The 19,782-nt window shown below is 40.6% G+C and overlaps 1 protein-coding gene and 1 long non-coding RNA gene across 15 annotated transcripts in view; one reads left to right on the forward strand and one right to left on the reverse strand.

Moving 5' to 3' along the window:
* Positions 1 to 9,205: 9,205 nt before the first annotated feature.
* LOC102399277 lies at positions 9,206 to 10,505 on the reverse strand. Of its 2 annotated transcripts, none has more exons than XR_328173.4 (2): positions 10,383 to 10,505; positions 9,206 to 9,961 (listed from the first exon to the last, which is right to left on the reverse strand). It is a non-coding gene; the product is annotated as an uncharacterized LOC102399277 (long non-coding RNA). The 2 variants fall into 2 exon arrangements; XR_328174.4 differs by lacking the exon at positions 10,383 to 10,505 and adding an exon at positions 10,263 to 10,382.
* Positions 10,433 to 19,782, forward strand: part of LOC102397660 (WASH complex subunit 2) — a 45,172-nt gene continuing 35,822 nt past the window's right edge. For 10 of the 13 annotated variants that reach the window (XM_025284927.3, XM_025284930.3, XM_025284933.3 and 7 more), the window contains exons 1-5: positions 10,433 to 10,584; positions 10,670 to 10,792; positions 11,565 to 11,729; positions 17,340 to 17,402; positions 19,268 to 19,441. In XM_025284927.3, the coding sequence (XP_025140712.3) occupies positions 10,582 to 10,584; positions 10,670 to 10,792; positions 11,565 to 11,729; positions 17,340 to 17,402; positions 19,268 to 19,441 (528 nt within the window). In that variant the 5' untranslated portion in view covers positions 10,433 to 10,581. Of the gene's footprint in view, positions 10,585 to 10,669; positions 10,793 to 11,564; positions 11,730 to 17,339; positions 17,403 to 18,480; positions 18,594 to 19,267; positions 19,442 to 19,782 lie in introns of those variants that run through there. The other 3 variants (XM_006065694.4, XM_044942437.2, XM_025284934.3) reach the window with 3 other exon arrangements.

Below are 19,782 nucleotides of genomic sequence, written 5' to 3' on the forward strand. Positions count from 1 at the left end.
AGTAAAGAAATGATAAAAAGAAATCTTATTTACTGGCTTGGCAGTGAAAACACGGATAATATGTTTATATTAGCTAAAACAACCAATCATTTTTATATATATATATTTTTTTTGGTTCACATATGGTCAAAAAAGAAGAAGAAACAAAGACCAGAAAGATGGGAACTTGGGCCCAGATGGCAAAAGAGAAGATGAGAAAAAGAAGATGAAGATGGGATAGTATTCACAGATCAAGGAAGCAAGAGATAACAATAAAAGTTATTTAAACAGATGCTTTTAATCTCCATAGGGTCCAAATAGGTCATAAAGATTCCTCTCCAGGAAGACAAATAAAATATAATGTCTCTTAAATGTGGAATAGGAAAACAAAACAAATCCAAACATGCAGACAAACTTCCTCCTCAAAATGAACTCGTACCTATAAAGAACACATTGGTGGTTCCCAGGGTGGAGGGTGGAGGGGTGTGAGAAGTGGGTGAAGGAAGTCAAAAGGTACAAACTTCCAGTTATAAAATAAATAAGTAATGGAAATGTAATTTACAGCATGGTGACTATAATTAATAACACTTATTTTATATTTGAACGTTTCCAAGAGTAAATCTTATCATAAAAGTACTCATCACAAGGAAAAAAATCTGTAACTGTGTATGGTGATGCCGATTAAGTAGACCTACTGTGGTGATCATTGTGCAAAATATACAAACATCAAATCATTATGCCGTACACCCAAAACTAAATATACGTTGATTATATCTCAAAAATTCTTTAAAAAAACACTCTTCTCCAAAGCTTAGACGCACAGACATTCATAGGATCACCTTTATTTCTCAAATTCAACAGAGAAAAATCCCTAAAATCTTTTCCTATATTCAATAAAGAAAAATTTATTTGAAGAGAAACTGCAGTCAGTGAGCCCCAGTTTATGAGGAAGTGCATCTCGTTTCAAAGCATCACGTTACCACCCTGTGGCTTTTTGCCAGAGGACTCAAGATTTACAGGCAAGGCCCAGAGGCTATCTTCCACTGCATGTGCCCGGTAGGTGAAGCATTAAGTCCAAACCTCAAAGGAGAGTCCTCACCATTGTTGCAGATTGTAACGAGAGGCAAGGACAGAGCTACCTGAACCTGCTCTACGAATTTTATTTTATTGTATTGAGCAACAGTATTCACAACAAAAACAAGCAGATTATATTATCATGAGATTTGGAATTATTTATCAGTTACTCCTTTAAAGTATTCCTTATAGATATTAACCCTCTTTTTTTTTAAAAACAGGAGATTCCAGATTGACTTACATAAACTAAATTGAATTATTTAGTGTACTGACACTAAAACATCATTTCAAGTTAAAATGTCACAGCATGGGCATGTGAACACACACACACACACACACACTCACAAAGCCACATACCTACTTTGAGCTGATGTCTGATACTCTCCACTCCCCTAAGTAAAAAGCAAAACTTTTGCTGAGATTTTTTTAAAAATGTATTAATATTTTAGGGATTTAAGATTATACAATAAAGATAGTCTGAAAATTACTCATGTCCAGGCCCTATCCTTATACATGATAAAACAGATATAAGAATTAAATCTCTGGGGTCACGCCTGAGCTTGAAATCATGAGGAGGGAGTGCTTGAGAGTACAGAAACAAACAGTGAGGTCCCCCAAGAAAGAGACTGACAGCAAGCCAGGAGAGAGGACAAGGCCTCCGGCAATCCAAGTTCACACCCACAAGGAGATTGTGCTGAATTCTGAGTCAGGTGGGAGACTCCAAACCAGAAAGTTAGTGCACAGTCAAGAAGTGCCAGTGTCAGGAAGCCCTGAGCAAACGGAAGACCTTGTACATGATCAGTAGATTATTAAAACAAATTCATTCAGTATCTTAGCACCACAAAGAAAAATAAACTTGTGGAACCTTGTGTTTGATAATTTGGAGTTAAGTGTCCACTGTTAACTCAAGTTCAACTTATGGTTCTTTATGAGCCATAGACTATTATTCAGTGCATTTAAGAAAGTTATGTTATTTGTCAACTATTATTTCTGTAGGCATTTTTTATTTCTCCTATTTACCCAACTAAAGAAATACTGTTTTATTAAGTCAGGTGTTGAAGAGGTCTGCAAAAATGTAAGCCAATGCACTCTCTGACTAAATTGCTTTTGTGAACATATAATTAATTTTTCATGAAAATATGTAATTTATGCTGATATGCAATGAATTTATTATTGTTATAATAAATTAATAAGTTTTTTTAAAAAGCAAAATAAAACCAAAGAATTATGAAAAAGAACCAATTAGAAATGTTGATAATTTAAGCCCAAATTATTGAAAAGAAAAAAGTCAAATTATATTCTGAATAACAGAACAGACAAACTAAAGTGTAAATTAGCCAGCTGGGGATTAAGCTGAAAGGGTCTTACAGAATAGTACAAAGAAGAAAGGAAAATGAAAAAGTTAAGAGACATAAAGAACAGATAAGGACATTTTAGCTTTCATTTACGAATTCCAGAGGGAGAAAACAGAGAGAAAGGAGGAGAAAATATGTAATCAATGGCTAACTGTTCCCCAGAAGTGAAGAAAGCTATGAAATTTCAGCACATCAAAATAAAGGGAAAAAAACGCTGAAAGTTACCAAAGCAGAAAGATGGTCTAAAGAAATAAGGATCAGATTTTCATTGTCAATTTCATTAGCAACACTATATACAAGAAGACGATGAGGCAATACTTTCAACGAGCTATTGAAAAGTCACATCATTTTAGAATTCTACACTCAGAGATAGTGTCACTTAAAAGCACAGGTGAAGAGGCATATTTTAAAGCATTCAGCCTCTAAGAAAGTTCAGCACCAGCTGATTCTCACTGGAACAAGTACTCAAGGTGTACACCCACACAGGAGAAAGACTGAAGGAATCCGGAAGAAAAAGCAGTATGAAAAAAGCAATCTCAACCACTGCGTCAGCTATTCCTATAGTTTAAGACTAAGTTAGTACTGATTACCAAAAATGTTTACAAGAACAATCTAGAATTAGAATTCTGGATGATCTCAATGGAGGATTTGGGGAGAAGGGAAACAGCAGAAGGAAGTGAAAATGTCCTGTTTGGGAAGAGTATATGCCTACTGATTAACTTTAGATTTTGTTAGGCAAGTATAACTTTCTGTGTGGATATAAAAAATTGAGTAAAAAAATAGCAATGGAATATATAAATTTCACACCAGCAGAGGAAAAAAAATGGAACAAAGAAAATTTAACCAACCCAACAGAAATCAGAAATGGGGAGGAAAAAAACAAAAGGAGACCACAGGGAATAGCAAACGCAAAGTAAGATAACATGGTTAAATTCAAACAAATGATTGACTGTAATAAGAAAAAAATTTAAAGTGAATAAAAAAATGGGAGATTTGTGTGAAAAAACTATTTGAGGAAAAGGAAAATTGCCAATAAGCTAAGGAAACATGCTCAATCTCCCCGGTTATGAAGGAAATACAAATATATGGCACCGAGATGCCATTTTTACTGATCAGATTGCAAATATTTTAATTTTGATAATAGCACAAGTTAGTTAGGAAGTTGGACAGTTACACCCTCATAGACCACCATTGGAGGTGTATTTTGGCACAAGTTGGAGAACAATTTAGCATATCTACTAAAATAAAAATATTTGCATATGGGTGCAAGGAAGCATAGTCAAGGATATCTAGCAGCTTGCCTTGTAACAGTGAGATATTAGAAAGAACCTAAATAAGTGAGGTAACAACTAAATAAGCCATAGCATGTTCTTACTGCAGAATACTTCACAGTAGTTAAAAAGAATAGTTTAGCTTCTGATAGTATGGAGAGGTATATTGTGAATATTTAAAAATATGCAGAATGAAAGGTACAGAATCTGTGTCCATGTGTGCAGGCATGGACACTTAGTCACGTTTGACTTTTTGTGACCCTTTGGACTGTATCCCGCTGGGCTCCTCTATCCATGGGATTTTCCAGGCAAGACTACTGGAGTGGTGTGCCATTTCCTCCTCCAGGGGATCTTCCTGACCCGGGGCTTGAACCCAAGTCTTCTGCGTCCCCTGAATTGCAGGCGGATTCTTTACTACTGAGCCATCAGGGAAGCAGTTTACATGTGTAAAACCACATATATAAATCCTGTATGTATAGATCAGATAGATAGACAGGTAGACACATATACATAAACACCTAGAAAAAGCTCTGAAAACTTAAACATCAGACCCAGAGTTAAGGTCATCTCTAAGGGATGAGCTCAGTGAAGAGAGGGGTGAGCGGTACATGTTGGCTTGTGGGGAGAGTTTGGAGTGGGGTACATACAAGGGCTTTAGTCTTCTTCGTAAAGTCTGATTTTACTTTCAAAGTCTGATTATTTGCTGAATGAGTTTGATTACAGTTCTTTTCCTTCTGGACACGTGTGCCTTTGCACAGATGGCAGATCTGCTAACCTAGACTAGCTATGCATTCATGGAATGGGCTGTGTAGGCTCAAGTGGCTTACCAACCTTTGCACAACAGGATGCATGCTCTCTCTCTCCTCCCTCCCTTCTACCCCACAGTACTCACCAGACGCTGGAATCTTAAGGAAGGAGAGGCGTCCGCCATACTCAGCTGTGGACTAAGGATGGTAGCACCCACTCTCGAATATGCCGGTTACTAGCACCCTGCTAAGCAAAGCCGTGTGTGTGTTTGCGTATGTCTTGTGTGTGTGTGTGTGTGTGTGTGTGTGTGTGTGTGTGTGTGTGTGAAAGTCGTCTTTTATATAAGCAGGCTGGAAAAATTATACTTCAGGTAAGGTTTCAGTGACACAATGAAACTGACCCAATAGTTTCTAGACTATTAAAGCTTTTCTGTGACCTCTCTTGAGCTATCCACTTTCCAAGCTCTAGCATATAATATCAAGAAAAAGGGAAATCCTCTCCACTTGAGCAGTGAGAAGCTGGAAGCACACTCAGAACAACTCTTTATGTCACTAATTAGTATCAGGCTTACGCATTTTGCTAGTTTAAATTTGTCCCTTCTTTCCAATCAACTGCTTATAAATCTATTTGGCAACCTGGAAAATTTAATTTGCTCTTCCAAAATGATGCTGTTGTAGAAATAAAATACTTACGAGAACATTAAATTCAAATTTCATACTGCAAAGTCTGAAGTATTTCCTCTCTACCCCCACAGCCCTCAGAACTTTATCCATATTCTGAAACCCCAGTATTAAGTCATAGTTTGCAGAATCTATTTGGAATTTACATTTTGAATTTTTACAGTACTGCTGATTGTATTGTACTGATAGCTTATGGTGAATGATGTTGGATTCCTGATCTCCGAAGAAGATTTAGCTTTGCTACCAGGGACCAGGCTTGATTACTCAAGAGCTTTCATGTAGCAGGGTTTTATTAAAGTATAAAAAGGGACAGAGAAAGCTTCTGACATAGACATCAGAAGGGGGCAGAGGCAGGGCCCCCACTCACTAGCCTGATCAAGGCCTTATATACTGTTACCAGGCCCACTCCCACAATATACATCTTAAATTAACAACATTAGAGCTAACAGTAGAAAGGTCTTACCAGATTCACTCCCACAACATATATCTTAACAAGATTATTCAGAAAACCTCCTTAAGGAGAAACTGGACCTCGAGTAAGATACATTGTTATATTGACTAAGACAAAACAATGTAGAAGACAATGTTTGTACTTTTCTCCTGGAGAGCCTCAGACTCCTTTCTCCTTCTCAAGGGCTCTGGAGTCCTTTCTCCTCCTTGGGGACCCTGGACTTCTTATCAACCTACCTGGGAATGGACTCTCTCAGTACCACTAGTTCTATTTCTTTCTCTCCTTTGAAGTTGCTAATGCAGTGGCTACTGGTTACTTAACTGACTAGACTCTCAAAGTTCCTGGTGTATAAACATCATTAATGCTTGATTTCCTGAACTTGCATTGGCTTGGTGCCTGGACAATGGCTGGGCAGACCCCTCTCCTTCTCCCGTGGTCCAGGGGGCTGCAAGGAAACTGCGGAGTCCTGCTATGTCTGGGCCCCCCCTAAAGCCAACAGTTCAAGAGAGGGCTACTTCAGTTTCTAAGCCTAAGCAATTTTCTTCCACTACCATGCAAAGGGTTTGACCCTAATACATTGCACTCCCACCGAAGATCCTCTACATAAATTGTAGGGCCCACTTCCTGGCTTACATGGGAGCCTCCCGAAGCAAGACTTGGCCTCTCTCCTCTGTGACAACCTTTCTTAGTGACTTTTCATATGGCACAGACACACTGGCTCACAAGGTTGGCCATGCAGCTGTACTGCTCACCAGGGAACTCAGCCTGGCTCTTTATTCCAACACTCTTTAGTTTGAGGAGTCTGGGCATCACCTGGGAGCTTGTCAGAAATGCAATGTCTCAGACCCCATCTCGTACCTGTTCATTTAGAATCCACATTTTAGCAAGATCCCCGTGGAGACACCTCAGGACAGAAAATCAGATTAATTCAGAGAAACCCAGATTAAGGTTCTGGGTCTGAGATCTCCCCTGATACACTTGACTTCACAAATATCCTTACAGGAAACTCCTCTAGGATTTTCATTTGTTGACAATTTTAATTATGTAAGGATAGCAAGAGGGTCACCCGTATGACAGGTAGATTTATGTGAATTTTCATGCATGGTTATTACAGTACAAGATCTCTTTAACATGAATAAATTCAATACAAAACATGACTCAAAAACATGTGAAGGAATACCAGTAAAGACAGTAAGACTGAACACACAGGAAGGGGAGTTCAAAGCAGCACCATTCCAGGGGAAGCAGGAAAGGCTCAGTCAAGAGCATAGTGGTTATTGGCCTTGGGCAAAAGGGGTTGACTTTTCCAGAGACTGGAAACAAGCAGCTAGGCAGTTTGCAGCCTGTTTCTTTTGCTTGCCAAGCACCCTTCTTCCTACTTTTTGCAGCATTTTTCTTATCATAGGCTTGTGTGCATGCATGTACACTTGTGTCTGACTCTATGCAGCTCCATGGACTGGAGCCCACCAGACTCCTCTGTCAATGGGATTTCCCAGGCAAGCATACTGGAGGGGGTTGCCATTTCCTACTCCAGGAGATCTTTCCAATCAGGACTGAACCAGCATCTCCTGCATTGGCCAGCAGATTCTGTACCACTAGCACCACCTGGGAATCCCCCTTCTTCCTGCTTTTGGTAACAGTCCCAAATTTTCACTGGGGACTACTTCTCTCCATTCTATATGATCTCAGTAGAAGAACCAATTAGGGAAGTGGGAATGTGATCTGAGGGACGCTAATGGGATTCTATTTATCTCAGGAATGTGAAATTCAGAGGTAAAAACCAAGAAGGAAGATGACTGGAACTGAGTTCTTCTGATGGTGGTGACTCAGAGGAGACTGTCCCAAGTTCATCTGATTTATGTATGGCCTTCCCAAGACCAGTGTCTGCTTGACTTTCCTTAAGTTCCGTGAGCTCTGCAATATCTTTCCCCAACCCCAATTCTGTTTTGAGTTTGCCAGTCATATTGTTTTTCTTCTGCAAAGAAAAAAAAAAAAAACACTGTATGGGATACAGAACGTGTAGACATAGAAACATCTTAAGTTGAAATGAGAAGTGGAAGTCTGTTTTCTCTGGCAGAGGCAAATAGAGCGGACACTTGGAACCACATGGTAAAGTTACGGAAGAGATCTAATCAAGGTTAAGTACACGGATCAAGTATGAGTAAAAGAACTGTTAACCAGTGCTGAGGGGCCAGCTAAGTTTGCAGAATATGAAATCGTAGTGATTTCCTTCAGGAACCTAGGTGTCAGGAAGGAGAAAGGGCATAGTTAGACTGATTCAAAGCTAGGAGCTAGCAGGGACCATGTATCAAAACTATGAAGTGAGGCTATTAATGGGCTGTTAAGAGAAGTCGAAGGCTAATATCATGAGCTCTAGGCAGGAGAAGCAAGGAAATCAAGCTGAGAGGGTGAAATGGTGTGGTGGGGCATTGAGAGCCTTGGGTTAGTTGAGAAAAGACCAGGGAATAACAGAGGGACTTGGAAGTTTAAGAGGCAGCTCTGTTACAGTCCACAGTGAGAAGTCAGCAGTTTCAGTTGATAAGGTCCAGGGTGTGGGTAATTGAGGGGCTCTGAGAACTGGAATGCAGATTAAGGTACATTGAAGCCAAGCTTACCCATGTGCCAACTGAAGTTGTCCATGATGATGTCAGGGGAGATGTAAGTTTGGTAATTGGCTCGGCCCAGTTTTACCAACTAAATTCTAAAGTGGTTTTATTTATTAAAAATATTTTAAATGAATGTGAAGGAATGGCCGGGAGGCTGGTAGATGCAACTTAAAAGTGAAGTTGCTTCGAGAAAGTAAGGCTAGCTATGGAGCAACGCAGTGGCCAATAGTGTGGCTCCAGGCACCGCTTGCTTACTGTTTCGTCTGTCACTTAACCTCTCTGTGCCTCTTATTTCCTCAACTATGATGCAAGCATCAGAGTACCTGCTTCACACAGTCATTGTGAGGATTAAATGAAGTAGTATGTACAAAGTAGTAAATTCTTACTACTTCAAACATGTTATATATTATTATACATGAGACATTATGAAACATAATATAATGTGATACTCTATGGTGAATATTTGTGAAAAGCGTGACCGTGTTAGTAGCTCGGTCATGTCTGACTCTTTGGGACATGGACTGTGGCCCACCAGGCTCCCCTGTCATGGAATTCTCCAGGCACGAATAGTGGGGTGGGTAACCATTCCCTTCTCCAGGGGATCGTCCCAATCCAGAGATGGAACCAGGCTCTCCCGCATTACAGGCAGATTGCTTACTTTCTGAACCACCAGGGAAGCCTGGATATTTGTGTAAACATGTAGAAAATAACTGAGGTGGTGGTGGTGGTTTAGTCGCTAAATTGTATCTGACTCCTGTGACCTCATGGACTGTAGCCTGCCAGACTCCCCCTCCATGGGATTTTCCAGGCTGGAATATTGGAGTAGGTTGCCATTTCCTTCCCCAGGGGATCTTCCCAATCAGGGATAAAACCCGGGTATCCTGCATTGCAGGCAGATTCTTTAGGAACTGAGCTAGGAGGTAAGCCCCACCCAAATAACTGAGGAGGGGCACTCAAAACTATCCTTGGGGTAATCAGGGAAGTCTTCACTCAAGGCAAACACAAAACATAGGGCAAGAGTTTGATAAACAAAGGGCATAGAAAACACGGGAAGAGCTACGTTTAATGCTTACAGTACGGCAGGCATCCTGGTACTTCACAAATACCACATTTAACACCACATTCCTGAAAGACAGGTAACTGACATGGATTAAATAACTTGCCCATGGGCACAAAGGGATGGAAAGAAATTGGAATCTTCATTTTAAAAGGTTAAGTTGGTCTGGCAGAAGAAGGTCTCTGCAGATGGACCTTCGGGGAAGCGTGAGGCAGAACAGCTGAATCACTGAGCGCTCCTGGGAAGCCGGGAAAGTTGAGAATAGATTCACAGGCAGGGGTCAGATTACAAATGGATTTTGCCTGTCATTGGAGAAATTTGGACTTGAATCTGAGGGCATTGCCTACGGAGTAAAGGATTTAGGGAGTAAAGGATTTTAAGGAGGCCCTACCCAGTGAGTTGAAACCGCGCATGTCCTTAAAAGCATGATGATAACGAGACAGATCAATCTCCAGTAAATCTGGGTTTCTGTGTGCTGATCCAGTGACAGTCAGCGGAGATGCAGCAAGGAAGAGGCGCAGCAGCCGGGAGCTCTTCTGCACACATCTCCGGACGTTTAAAGCTCTTTGGATGGGTCTTCCAAGATCCTTTTGGCTCCCCTCTGAACACATCTGGTTCCCTGCGTACTTCCGGACTAATTACGCGCCGGCCACTCGGGCCCTTCAGCTGAAGCTCAACTTGACTCGTACACCCCTTCGGCGCCCCCTGGCTTCCGCAGTCTTCTTTTTTTTTTTTTCTTTTCTAAAGTGAAACAGATTAAAAAAAATTATTTTATTAAAGTATAGTTGACTTACGGTGCTTTAATTTCTGTTGTACACCAGAGTGATGGTTATACACATATACATCCTTTTTCATCTTCTTTTCCATTACGAGTTACCACAGGATATTGAATATAGTTTCCTAGGACTGTGTCGTTTATCCGTTAAATATGTCATAGTTTGCACCTGCTAACCCCAAACTCCCAATCCATTCCTCCCCTGACCCCCCACCCCTTTGACAACCACCAGTTTGTTCTCTACATTTGCGAGTCTGTTTCACATACTGTTCATTTATGTCATTTCACATATAGTTTCTGCACATAAGTGATATCACATATCTGCTTTCCTCCTTTTCACTTAGTTCCTTCAGTAGGATCATCGCTAGATCCATGCACGTGACTCACCCGCAGGCAGCTGGCCCAGCCTCCCTTCAGCGGCACGCCCCACATCCGGTCACGTGAGGGGCAGGTCACGGGGCGCTCTGGTCACGTGAGGCTGGTCACGTGCCAGGGCCGCACTGCTGGGGGCTAGGCTTCCGGAGACTTTGGGGGCTCAGCGGGTGCGGTCCTGCGGCTTCGGAGCCCACCAAACTGCACAGCCGGGATGGTGAGGGCGGCGCTCTGGGTTGGGGCTGGGCCGCGTCCGCCGCCTCCCCGGAGCTCAGCCCCTCTTCTCGTCCTTCCCGCTGCAGATGAACCGGACCACCCCCGACCAGGAGCGAGCGCCGGCGTCCGAGCCCGTGTGGGAGCGTCCCTGGTCGGTGGAGGAGATCCGCAGGAGCAGCCAGAGCTGGTCGCTGGCGGCCGACGCGGGCGTGAGAGGCGGGAGCCGGGACGGGAGGGGAGGGAGGTCCTTCTGGGGGTGATGCGCGGCCTGCGAGCGGAGGACATCAGTCCCAGCCCCTCTCCACCCAGTCGATCCCGCTCTGTCTCTCGTGGACTAAATAACATTCCTCTTGCTGTCGAAAACTTCCTGGTGGCAGTCCTCAGGCACTTGGGCGGATGCCGGCCGGTTGACTTACTGCCGCCCATCGCGGGGTGGTCTCTTCCTTGCTTGGTTTTTTCAGCCAGGCGCCAGCTTCATCCTGAGAGTTAGGCTTCCACCACGCCGCAGGCTTACAGTGGCACCTCATAGGCGACTCCCTGTTGAGACCTGGACTGAGTGGGGTGGGAGGCAAACCAGTATATGAATATCGTTGAGTAAGACACCTTACGCCTGGGGCCCAACAAGCTCAGAGCCGTGATTCCAAAGTCCCACTTGCGTAGGAGTTTTGGATGAGTAGTGCTTTGTTTTTTTGCCTCTCGTCTGTGATCCCTGTAGAATGACAACCAAACAGCACTTTAAAATTTCTCCGGGGACGAGACAGGAAGTGTCCATTGACTCACTGCCACTGTTCTGACGAGCTTTCTCAATGTTTTTCTGTGCTGCTTGGTCTTCGTACTGTCGAAAGCAGCATCCCTTTCCCATTCCAGCACGCACACATACGTGTGTGAAAGGAAATGGCTGCTTCTCTGTTTTGATGTGCAGAATAGATGCGTGTAATAGACGCATATTGATACTACTGTATGTGTTTTTTTTTTAAATAGCTACTACAGTTTCTACAGGAATTTTCACAACAGACCATCTCTAGGACTCATGAAATCAAGAAACAAGTGGATGGACTAATTCGGGAGACTAAAGCCACAGATTGCCGCCTGCATAATGTCTTCAATGAGTTCCTTATGCTGTCTAATACCCAGTTCATTGAAAACGTGAGTTACTTAGTGACATCTGATTTTTAAAGAAATAATACTGTTAGAAGGAGCAGTAGTCACAGATATTAAGTGACCTATTGTTAGGTTCTCTTAAATTTTGGTGTAAGTAGTACTTCTTGGTAATTGATGTTCCCTCCCTTTTTATTAGTAAAGTTTACCTGTTTTTTCAAACCTTTGAGAAAACCTAATGATAAAAATTTCCTGATATTCCAATGTTTTCATCCATTGTTAATTCTGGAGTTGTCAGCAGTTTTGGTGAATTGCATGGCCCTCCAACAAGCCTTGTTATCCTCTATAAGGAAAGCCATACACCTGGTCTGGTCCTCTGGGCACCAGCATGTTATTAATTGTATGCATTATGTTCTGTTAAGTTATATTAAAAGCATGTGTGTGTCTACTTGGACTATTCTGAACTAATGCTTTGTTATGCTGGCTGAAGCTGTGTCATAAAATCAACTCTAAATAGATTGTTGCACTTTAACCCAAGTGCAATTTTGTCGGTTTATCAAGTTTCAAAGTTTTAGGCTCTAGGAACACGTAGATAAACTAGAGCCCCCTCTTAAAGAATATCACAATTTTCTGTAATAGTGTTATTCCAGAATAAAAAGGAATAAAATGTGGCTGGAGCTCCATGACTGTAGGGGAGATTATTCTAGAAGATGGAGAGGAAGCTTAGTTAAGCTGACCTGTGTTTCTCATAGGGTGACTAACTTTCTAAGTATCAGTGTTAGTTATACTGTGAAAAGAGGATTATTAAATTAGGCTATCTCCTGAGACTGTTAGATACAAAGTAATAAAAATGATTTTGAAAATTGCAAGATTATACAAAGATTTAGGATTGTTAAGAGGAGACTAAATATTGTCCTGCAGATATCTTACACAGCATGTTTGTACATTTTTAGTAATTGAGGTTGAAATGCCACTACTGGGCTTTTGGGGGAACCTGTGTGTAAAATAAAGATCTGAATAAAGGTTTTAAATATCTCTTTGCCTGTAACTTAAGATACAGCAGATCTTCTAGTTAAATCTGTAATCATTTTCTGGTCATCTGCGCAGAATCCGTGCTTGGTCCTGAGCATCGTTCCTGTTGGGAGAGGCAGTCTACAGGACTCGCGTCTCTGCTTTAGTAGTGTGTGTGTGGTCCCATCACTTTTTCATTCCGCTGAATTCTGTGTCCTTTTAACTATATCTGTTGCTCTCATTCTGTACCTTTCTCGCTGGATCAGGTGCTTAGCTCTTCTCAGCAGTCAGTCTTGCAGCCCTAGAGTGGGCAGGGAGTAGAATTGGGAGCCTTCTTTTGTACCTGGTGTGCCTGTAGCACATTTATACTGGCTTGGTCCTGACTGGTACTTTGGGGGAAACGGGCATTATAAGCTTCTTTTTCTGAATAATAACCTTCAGGTCTTCTCTTTCCCCAGCTCTTCTTTTCTTTCCAAGTTTTCTTATATTCTGAGTTTCTGATAATCTAATTTTTGTGGGAGGTTTTTTTGTTTACTCTTGTTTTTCTTGGTTATTTTTTAGTAATAGTTCATGATTTCTGTTCACTCCTTGGATTCCCTACATCCATCTCTCTGTCTCCTTTGTCTTGTGCTTCTTCAGCTTCCAGTCTGCGGCCAACTTTCCCTCTAGATGTGCTTGTGGCCACTGCCAAGTCGAACTGGTTCCCAGACCTCCCTGTAATGCCACGTGTTATGTGTTCTTTCCATTCGTGGTAGAGCGTCATGTTGTTAAAAGGATGGCTAACGCTTAATAAAACTGAAGGAATCTACCTGCTGATAATACATTTGGCAGTGATTTGGCTTTGCAAATGTTTTCTTCAAACCCTGACATCAGGACTCATGTATTACAATTCGGTCTTAAATGATGGTGCCATTTGGTTTCATGGTAGTTTATTGGAAAAATACACAAAGTAATAGGTTTTTAGATTTTAGTAACTGACCTCAGAGGCAGCTAGTAGATTGTGAACTGTATTATAGAGTTAGTGAAACTGAAAAGCAATCAAGACTTTTTAGGGCAAGAAAAATCAGTTCCTTTAGTAAAGGCTCACAAGGGGACTCTGAAGGAGGAGAAATGCTGATGAGCAGTGGCCAGTGCATCAGTGCGTTTTCAGTAGGGAATACAGTTCTTGCAGCTTCATTAATCTGTTCCTTTAGGAATTTTGTCCTGAAACCTTGAGTGACCTAATTAATGACTTCTTTCATAGCACTTCCTATGACTGTAATTCTACATCTATCAATATGGTTTGATGTGTTGAACTTCTCTACTAAATCAAGCCCCACATTTTTACTAAGTGTTCCGTTCTTTGGGTTCACCGTGAGCCTGATACATAGAGACTCAGTGAATATTTGCATGAATTAATGAGAGATCATAAAAGTAAAGAGGACCATGGCTGTGTATAATGTGGTAAGAAATTTCAGCCCTTTGTCAGATTTTTCTCTTAATTCCTCACCTTCACCTCTTACCTCATCTCCCCAAATGAGGAAAAGATTCTTCAAGTAGAAATATCAAAGACATTTGACAGTTGTGTGAATGGCTACCTGATTTTAAAATGATCGAGCAACCCATGAAGCTGTGAGTTCAATCTGAAGGGTGAGGTAAGCAAGCATTGTTGACCTCTTGTGAACTGAGTACTTGAGATGCGTGGTCCTGCCCACCCTTGAAAGCTCCCACGGGTTTTGTGTACTTGCTGGTTGGTTTCCTAGATGTCATTTTGGCTTTCTGAAGGCTGCTGATGTCTTGTGAGGTGTTTTTAATGACAGGCAGGAGAAAAAGGAGGGTATTGATGCTGTTCAGACCTAAGCTTGAAGCTCAGTCTTTTAAGTTAAATGGTCTTGCTATTTAAAGTCTGAAGTGACCTTGGCAGCTGTCTTGTGTTAAAGTCTCAATTTTAAGATTTATTTGCCATTTTTTGTTCATGCCTTTGAAACTTACTCCCCTAATTTCTGGTCTTTGTAGAATGATTTTTTTTTTTAATATGGAAAAAGAAGCAGCATATGAAATTTCAGATACTAAAGAAGAGCCTCTCAAGATTTTGACATGTATATTCTAAGTTCATTCCCATGCAGACATTGGACTTCAAGTTTTTTCCTTTTTTGTTGTAAGAATAATGGACACTTATAGTAGGAGAGATTAATATGTATAAAAAGTATTAAAATATGAAAAAATTTAAGCTGCAGAAGTCAACTATAATTCTGCCACCCCAAATTAACCAGCCACTGATCACTTTGGCATATTTTTTTCTAATCATATGTATGTGCATAACTTTAACCTTTTCTATATGTATGTATTTGCAGCCTGCATTTTTCTTCATGTTAGCATATTATTTTATAAGCATTTTAACACATCTCTGAGATTTACTGAACTTAATTTCTGTTTCTATTTCATTTTATGGCTACCATTATTTAACAATCCCCCATACAAAACTTTTTAAGATAAAATATTTTGTGTATCTAGGAAAGAAGAGATAATAACCACAAATGCTAATAATGTGCACTGCCTTATATTAACAGATTAAAAAATTTTTTTTCCTTAGCTGTAAATATTTTGGGTGTGGGCTTGTTTGTTTTGCTCTCTTTTTACTCTTCTTATGTGGAGAGTATATATATAGTCTTTGGGTGTATATTGGTACGTGTGTGTAGTATGAGGTAGGGATCTCATTTGTTTCTTTTCCATATAGGTAACTTTTATCGTGTAGTTCTTTTCCTCAGTGACATGTATATGAATGTGTGTTCTTGTGAATATGAATAGGCTCACATGTAATTGTGCGTCTGCCTCTGACCTCTGTCTTTTATTATCTTTGTCTGCTGTAGTGTCACGATCTTAAAGACCAGAGATTTCTAATAAGTCTTAATAGGGCAAATCTCTGTGACTTCTCTTTATTCATAATTTTCATAGTTATCCTTGGCTTTTTTACTTCTGTGAATTTGAGGATTATCTTGCTAATTTCCCCAGAAAAGTCTACTAGTATTTTGATTGGAATTGCAGAGAGTTACAGATTTGGTGTTTGTGATTTTGAATGTAAATCTGATGCCATGAGCATCTGACTGCTTGTATTTATTTTTCTTGGAACCAAATTTCAAGAAGTAGAATTCTTGGGTTGGAAGATGTGAACATTTAAAAATAACACCGTTTAATCAGATTGACCTTGGGTTAGAAGATATGAACATTTGAAAATAACGTTGTCTAATCAGATTGATAGTTATTTTGAAAAGATGGGCGACCTCGTTCCATTGCTGGCGAAGGTCGGGGAAGTGGGCACTGGGGTGTGTTGCCATGGCAGCGAGAGTTGTTCCACACCAAGATCTAGAAGAAGCTCTGAAGAGTAAACCAGAGTTTTGTCCTTTGGCTTCGCAATCCTGTTTTTGAGAAGCCTGTAGAAATCAACGATCCATGGCCTAAGAATTTAGTATATATTTACAGTAGCTGGTTTGCACTAGCAAAAACTGGAAATGTCCTTAATGTTCTCTAATAGAGAATTCTTGAACTAACTATAGCAACTTCATACCATAAAATATTATGTAGATATAAAAACAGTTGAGTCAAATCTATATGCATTGACCTAGAAAGTGGTTTATGAGAATATCAAGTGAAAAAGTGGGGCAGAAGGATACGTGTCATATGAATGCAGTTTTGTTTCAAAGCTGGAAGGGCAGAAAACTCTGAATATGTGCCTATGTCTGTATAAATTTGTGTAAGAGCCTTGGGAAACAAAGAGGAGCGCACACCAAACTTTAATTATTCTGAGGATGAGGTTGGAGGCAGGGATGGAATTATTTTTAAATATATCTCTTTTGCAACTATCTTTATATTGACATTTTAATTTTAATTGACATGGAGTTTACACAGTATGAAATACACCCTTTTAAAAGTGTAGAAGGCAGTAGATGTTAGTGTGTTCTTAGAGTTTTGTGACCGTTACTAGTGTCTAATTCTAGAGCATTCTCATCACTGCACTATTTATAATGAGAATATTTTGCTTTGGGAGTTTAGGCAACAATAAATAGTTAAAAAAAATCACAATGAGTTGCCAGAACGATGGCTCTGTATTAGAAAAGAGAAGCCACCTGCCCAAGCTGTATGGGTGAATCCCACGACTGGTCTTCTGACACATCAGTGGTGGGCTTGGCCTGTCTATTTTCTTATAAATGAGATAATAAAAATGTATCAACCATTTTAAGCAACAGGATAAAAGTAACTCACCTTTATGGTTTCTACTGTATAAATGTAAAAGCTGTTACACCTGGCGGGTAGGTTTTGCCACTTGACACGCTCAGAGCCGCACGTTTGAGGGCCTGCACCAGTGCTCTGCCAGCATTGTGTTGGATTAAACAAGAAAATGTGAACTCTGCTTTCTTGTTAATTTTGTGACTGTGGTCAACCATGACATTTAAGGTTTTGTTTTGTTTTCATGTTTCCTAGTCTTTTGTGTCTTTTCTTTAAACTTAATTTTGGGAAAGCTGTCTACTCTTCTCTGCTTGGCCTCAGCCATTTCTTGAATAATCATTTCTTCTTGTCTTTGTCTTTTTAAATTGTATATTGAATTCTTACATCGCGATTGATTCCAAATGCTGTTTTGACTAAAAGCTGAACCTTGCTTCCGTTGTTTAGCGTGTATATGATGAGGAGGTGGAGGAGCCGGTGCTCAAGACTGAGGCGGAAAAACCAGAACAGGTACTTGCTTTGAATTACTCTTCTCTTGGGCTTCTTTAGAGAAGAAAAGTAGTGATTTATGATACGGCTGCTGGAGGGAGAGTGGGGCAGGGAGATGGACTTTAGGAGAAATGGCAGAAGCTGGTTTTTGACAGCTCAACAATTGAACTTGTTTGTTTCTGAAATTCATTGTATTAAGAAATGTGTAGATTAAGTTCCTGATTTCTGGCTTAAGAGTAGAGCAGAGGTGTGTAGAGATTTTCTGTAAAGGACCAGGTAAGAAATATTTTGTTTGCTGGCTGCATTGATTTCTATCCTTTGCTTCTTTTTCTTCTTTTCTTCCTCTCCTATCCTTTCCCCTTCCTCCTTTAAAAATGTAAAAACCTTTTTTATCTTGAGGGTTATTAAAAAAAAAACAAAACCAAAACGGGCCATACTGGGCAGTAGGTGGTGAGTTCTCTGAAGATTGTGTATCCCTGTCATTTCAGGACTGTGTTGCTTCTTATTACTACCAGTTTAAGAATGAAAGTAAGAAGAATGCCATGCTACTTGTCACATATGAACGTGTTAGACTACGAAAGGGTACTAGAAACCAGCTACAGTTTTGCCTGTTTCTAGCCTTTAAAAATTTATTAAAAAAAATTTTATTTTTAATAGATTTGCTAAACTGTTTTAAGTGTAGTAATATCTGGTTATACCAAGTCAAGATTCAGTTTAAAGTGATAGCTATTTAGTGAATTGTCTTTAAAAAATCCACAAGGATGTTTTTGCACACTTAGTACAGTGTTAGGTGTTTAACTTAGAATCAAAAATACCAGAGTGCAAAAAAGACGCAGCCAAAACAAAAAAGGTAAATTAGAAAGACTTCTGCACTTGGGGTAGAAGTATCAAACACTCCTCAGGTTTTCCCTTTTGGCTTTCAAAGCAGCAGTGTATGGGGACTTCCAGGGTCCAGTGCTTAAGACGCCACTGTCCCAGGGTAGGGGCGCAGGTTTGGTCACTGGTTGGGGAACTAAGATCCCACGTGGTGTGTCAGAAAAAGGGAAAACTGTATGGTTTGTTTCTGTAATTATATGTCAACTTGCAGAATATTGGTGAGGAGAGGAAATGACACTAAATATATTCTGCAATACTTCCTACAACTGATGACACAGTTGAATGTGTGAGCGCTGCTGTTACAGGAAGTGGAGATGGGTGGAATATTTTCAGCAGGTTGGTGTTGTGTACAAAGTTTTGTCGAGGTGGGGGGCCTTGTTCTAGGGTAACGTACAGGATAGATTAGAGATGAAACAGACTCTCTCTTGGTTTGAAACAAGTTTATAAACTGTAATCGTCCAGTTATTTTTTTAACTGTAATTGAAAAATAATGACTCTGCCTGGAGTATTTTCTTCTAAGTCTTAACCTCTGAAATTGTCCTAAGGACCATTAACCAAGGTTACTGGGTACAGTCATGGCAGAGCTAAAACCCTAGGCCCTTTGTTCCTTCAGAAGCAGGGAGGGAAGGTGCCCCTTGTTGTCTTATGACGTGCCGTTCATTGTTTTCGGGCGCTTTTACATAGTCTACAGAGGCTGCATCATCACTCCATTGTGCTTTTGTTTTTGTGAACGATGAACCTGGAGTTCCGGAACCTTCTGTAGTTTGGTGCGTGTTCAATGCATAGACACATTTGGGACTTAACACTCCAAAGTCTGTGCTGAGGCATTCAGCAAAATCTTTGACTTTCAACTTTTTAACGTTGTAAATGATTAAGAACAACATTTTTAATTAAGTTTTTTTGGTTTTGTATGTTTTTGAGCATGAGTCTAGGCTTCAGTGAACATTCCCAGTGTTTTATTAGGGTGGTATCAATATACTGGAGATCTTACTAAAAATTACTTTTTCTAGGAAAAGACCCGGGAACAGAAAGAAGTAGATCTGATTCCTAAAGTCCAGGAGGCCGTGAACTACGGTTTACAGGTGTTGGACAGTGCATTTGAGCAACTAGATATAAAGGCAGGAAACTCAGACTCTGAAGAAGATGATGCTAATGAGCGCATGGAATTGATCCTTGAGCCAAAGGTAAAGACATGCAACTGTGATGTTCACTCTTACACCTGTTGTGACTTGGGTCCTTGGGCGCAGAATTGTTAGGATGCGGCCTTCACCTGTAGGAAGGGAGGATGTCACTTAGCGCCCTCATATTGACTCCATCAGTCAGAGGGTTGCTGTTCAGGAGCATCGACTGAGCACTTCCTGGGTACTAGCGTGCCAAGTTGGGGGAGTACAGAGATGCAGGGCTTCATTCCTACTCTCAAGATGCTTGTCATAACCATGCCAGATGGCCAGAGAAAGGAGGCAGTTACAAAAGTCACAACCATAGATGTTTTGACTTCTGGCTGGAGAAAGTAGGGTGAAGATGA

Source organism: Bubalus bubalis, chromosome 4 (genome assembly GCF_019923935.1).
Source record: "Bubalus bubalis isolate 160015118507 breed Murrah chromosome 4, NDDB_SH_1, whole genome shotgun sequence".
Lineage (NCBI taxonomy): Eukaryota > Metazoa > Chordata > Mammalia > Artiodactyla > Bovidae > Bubalus > Bubalus bubalis.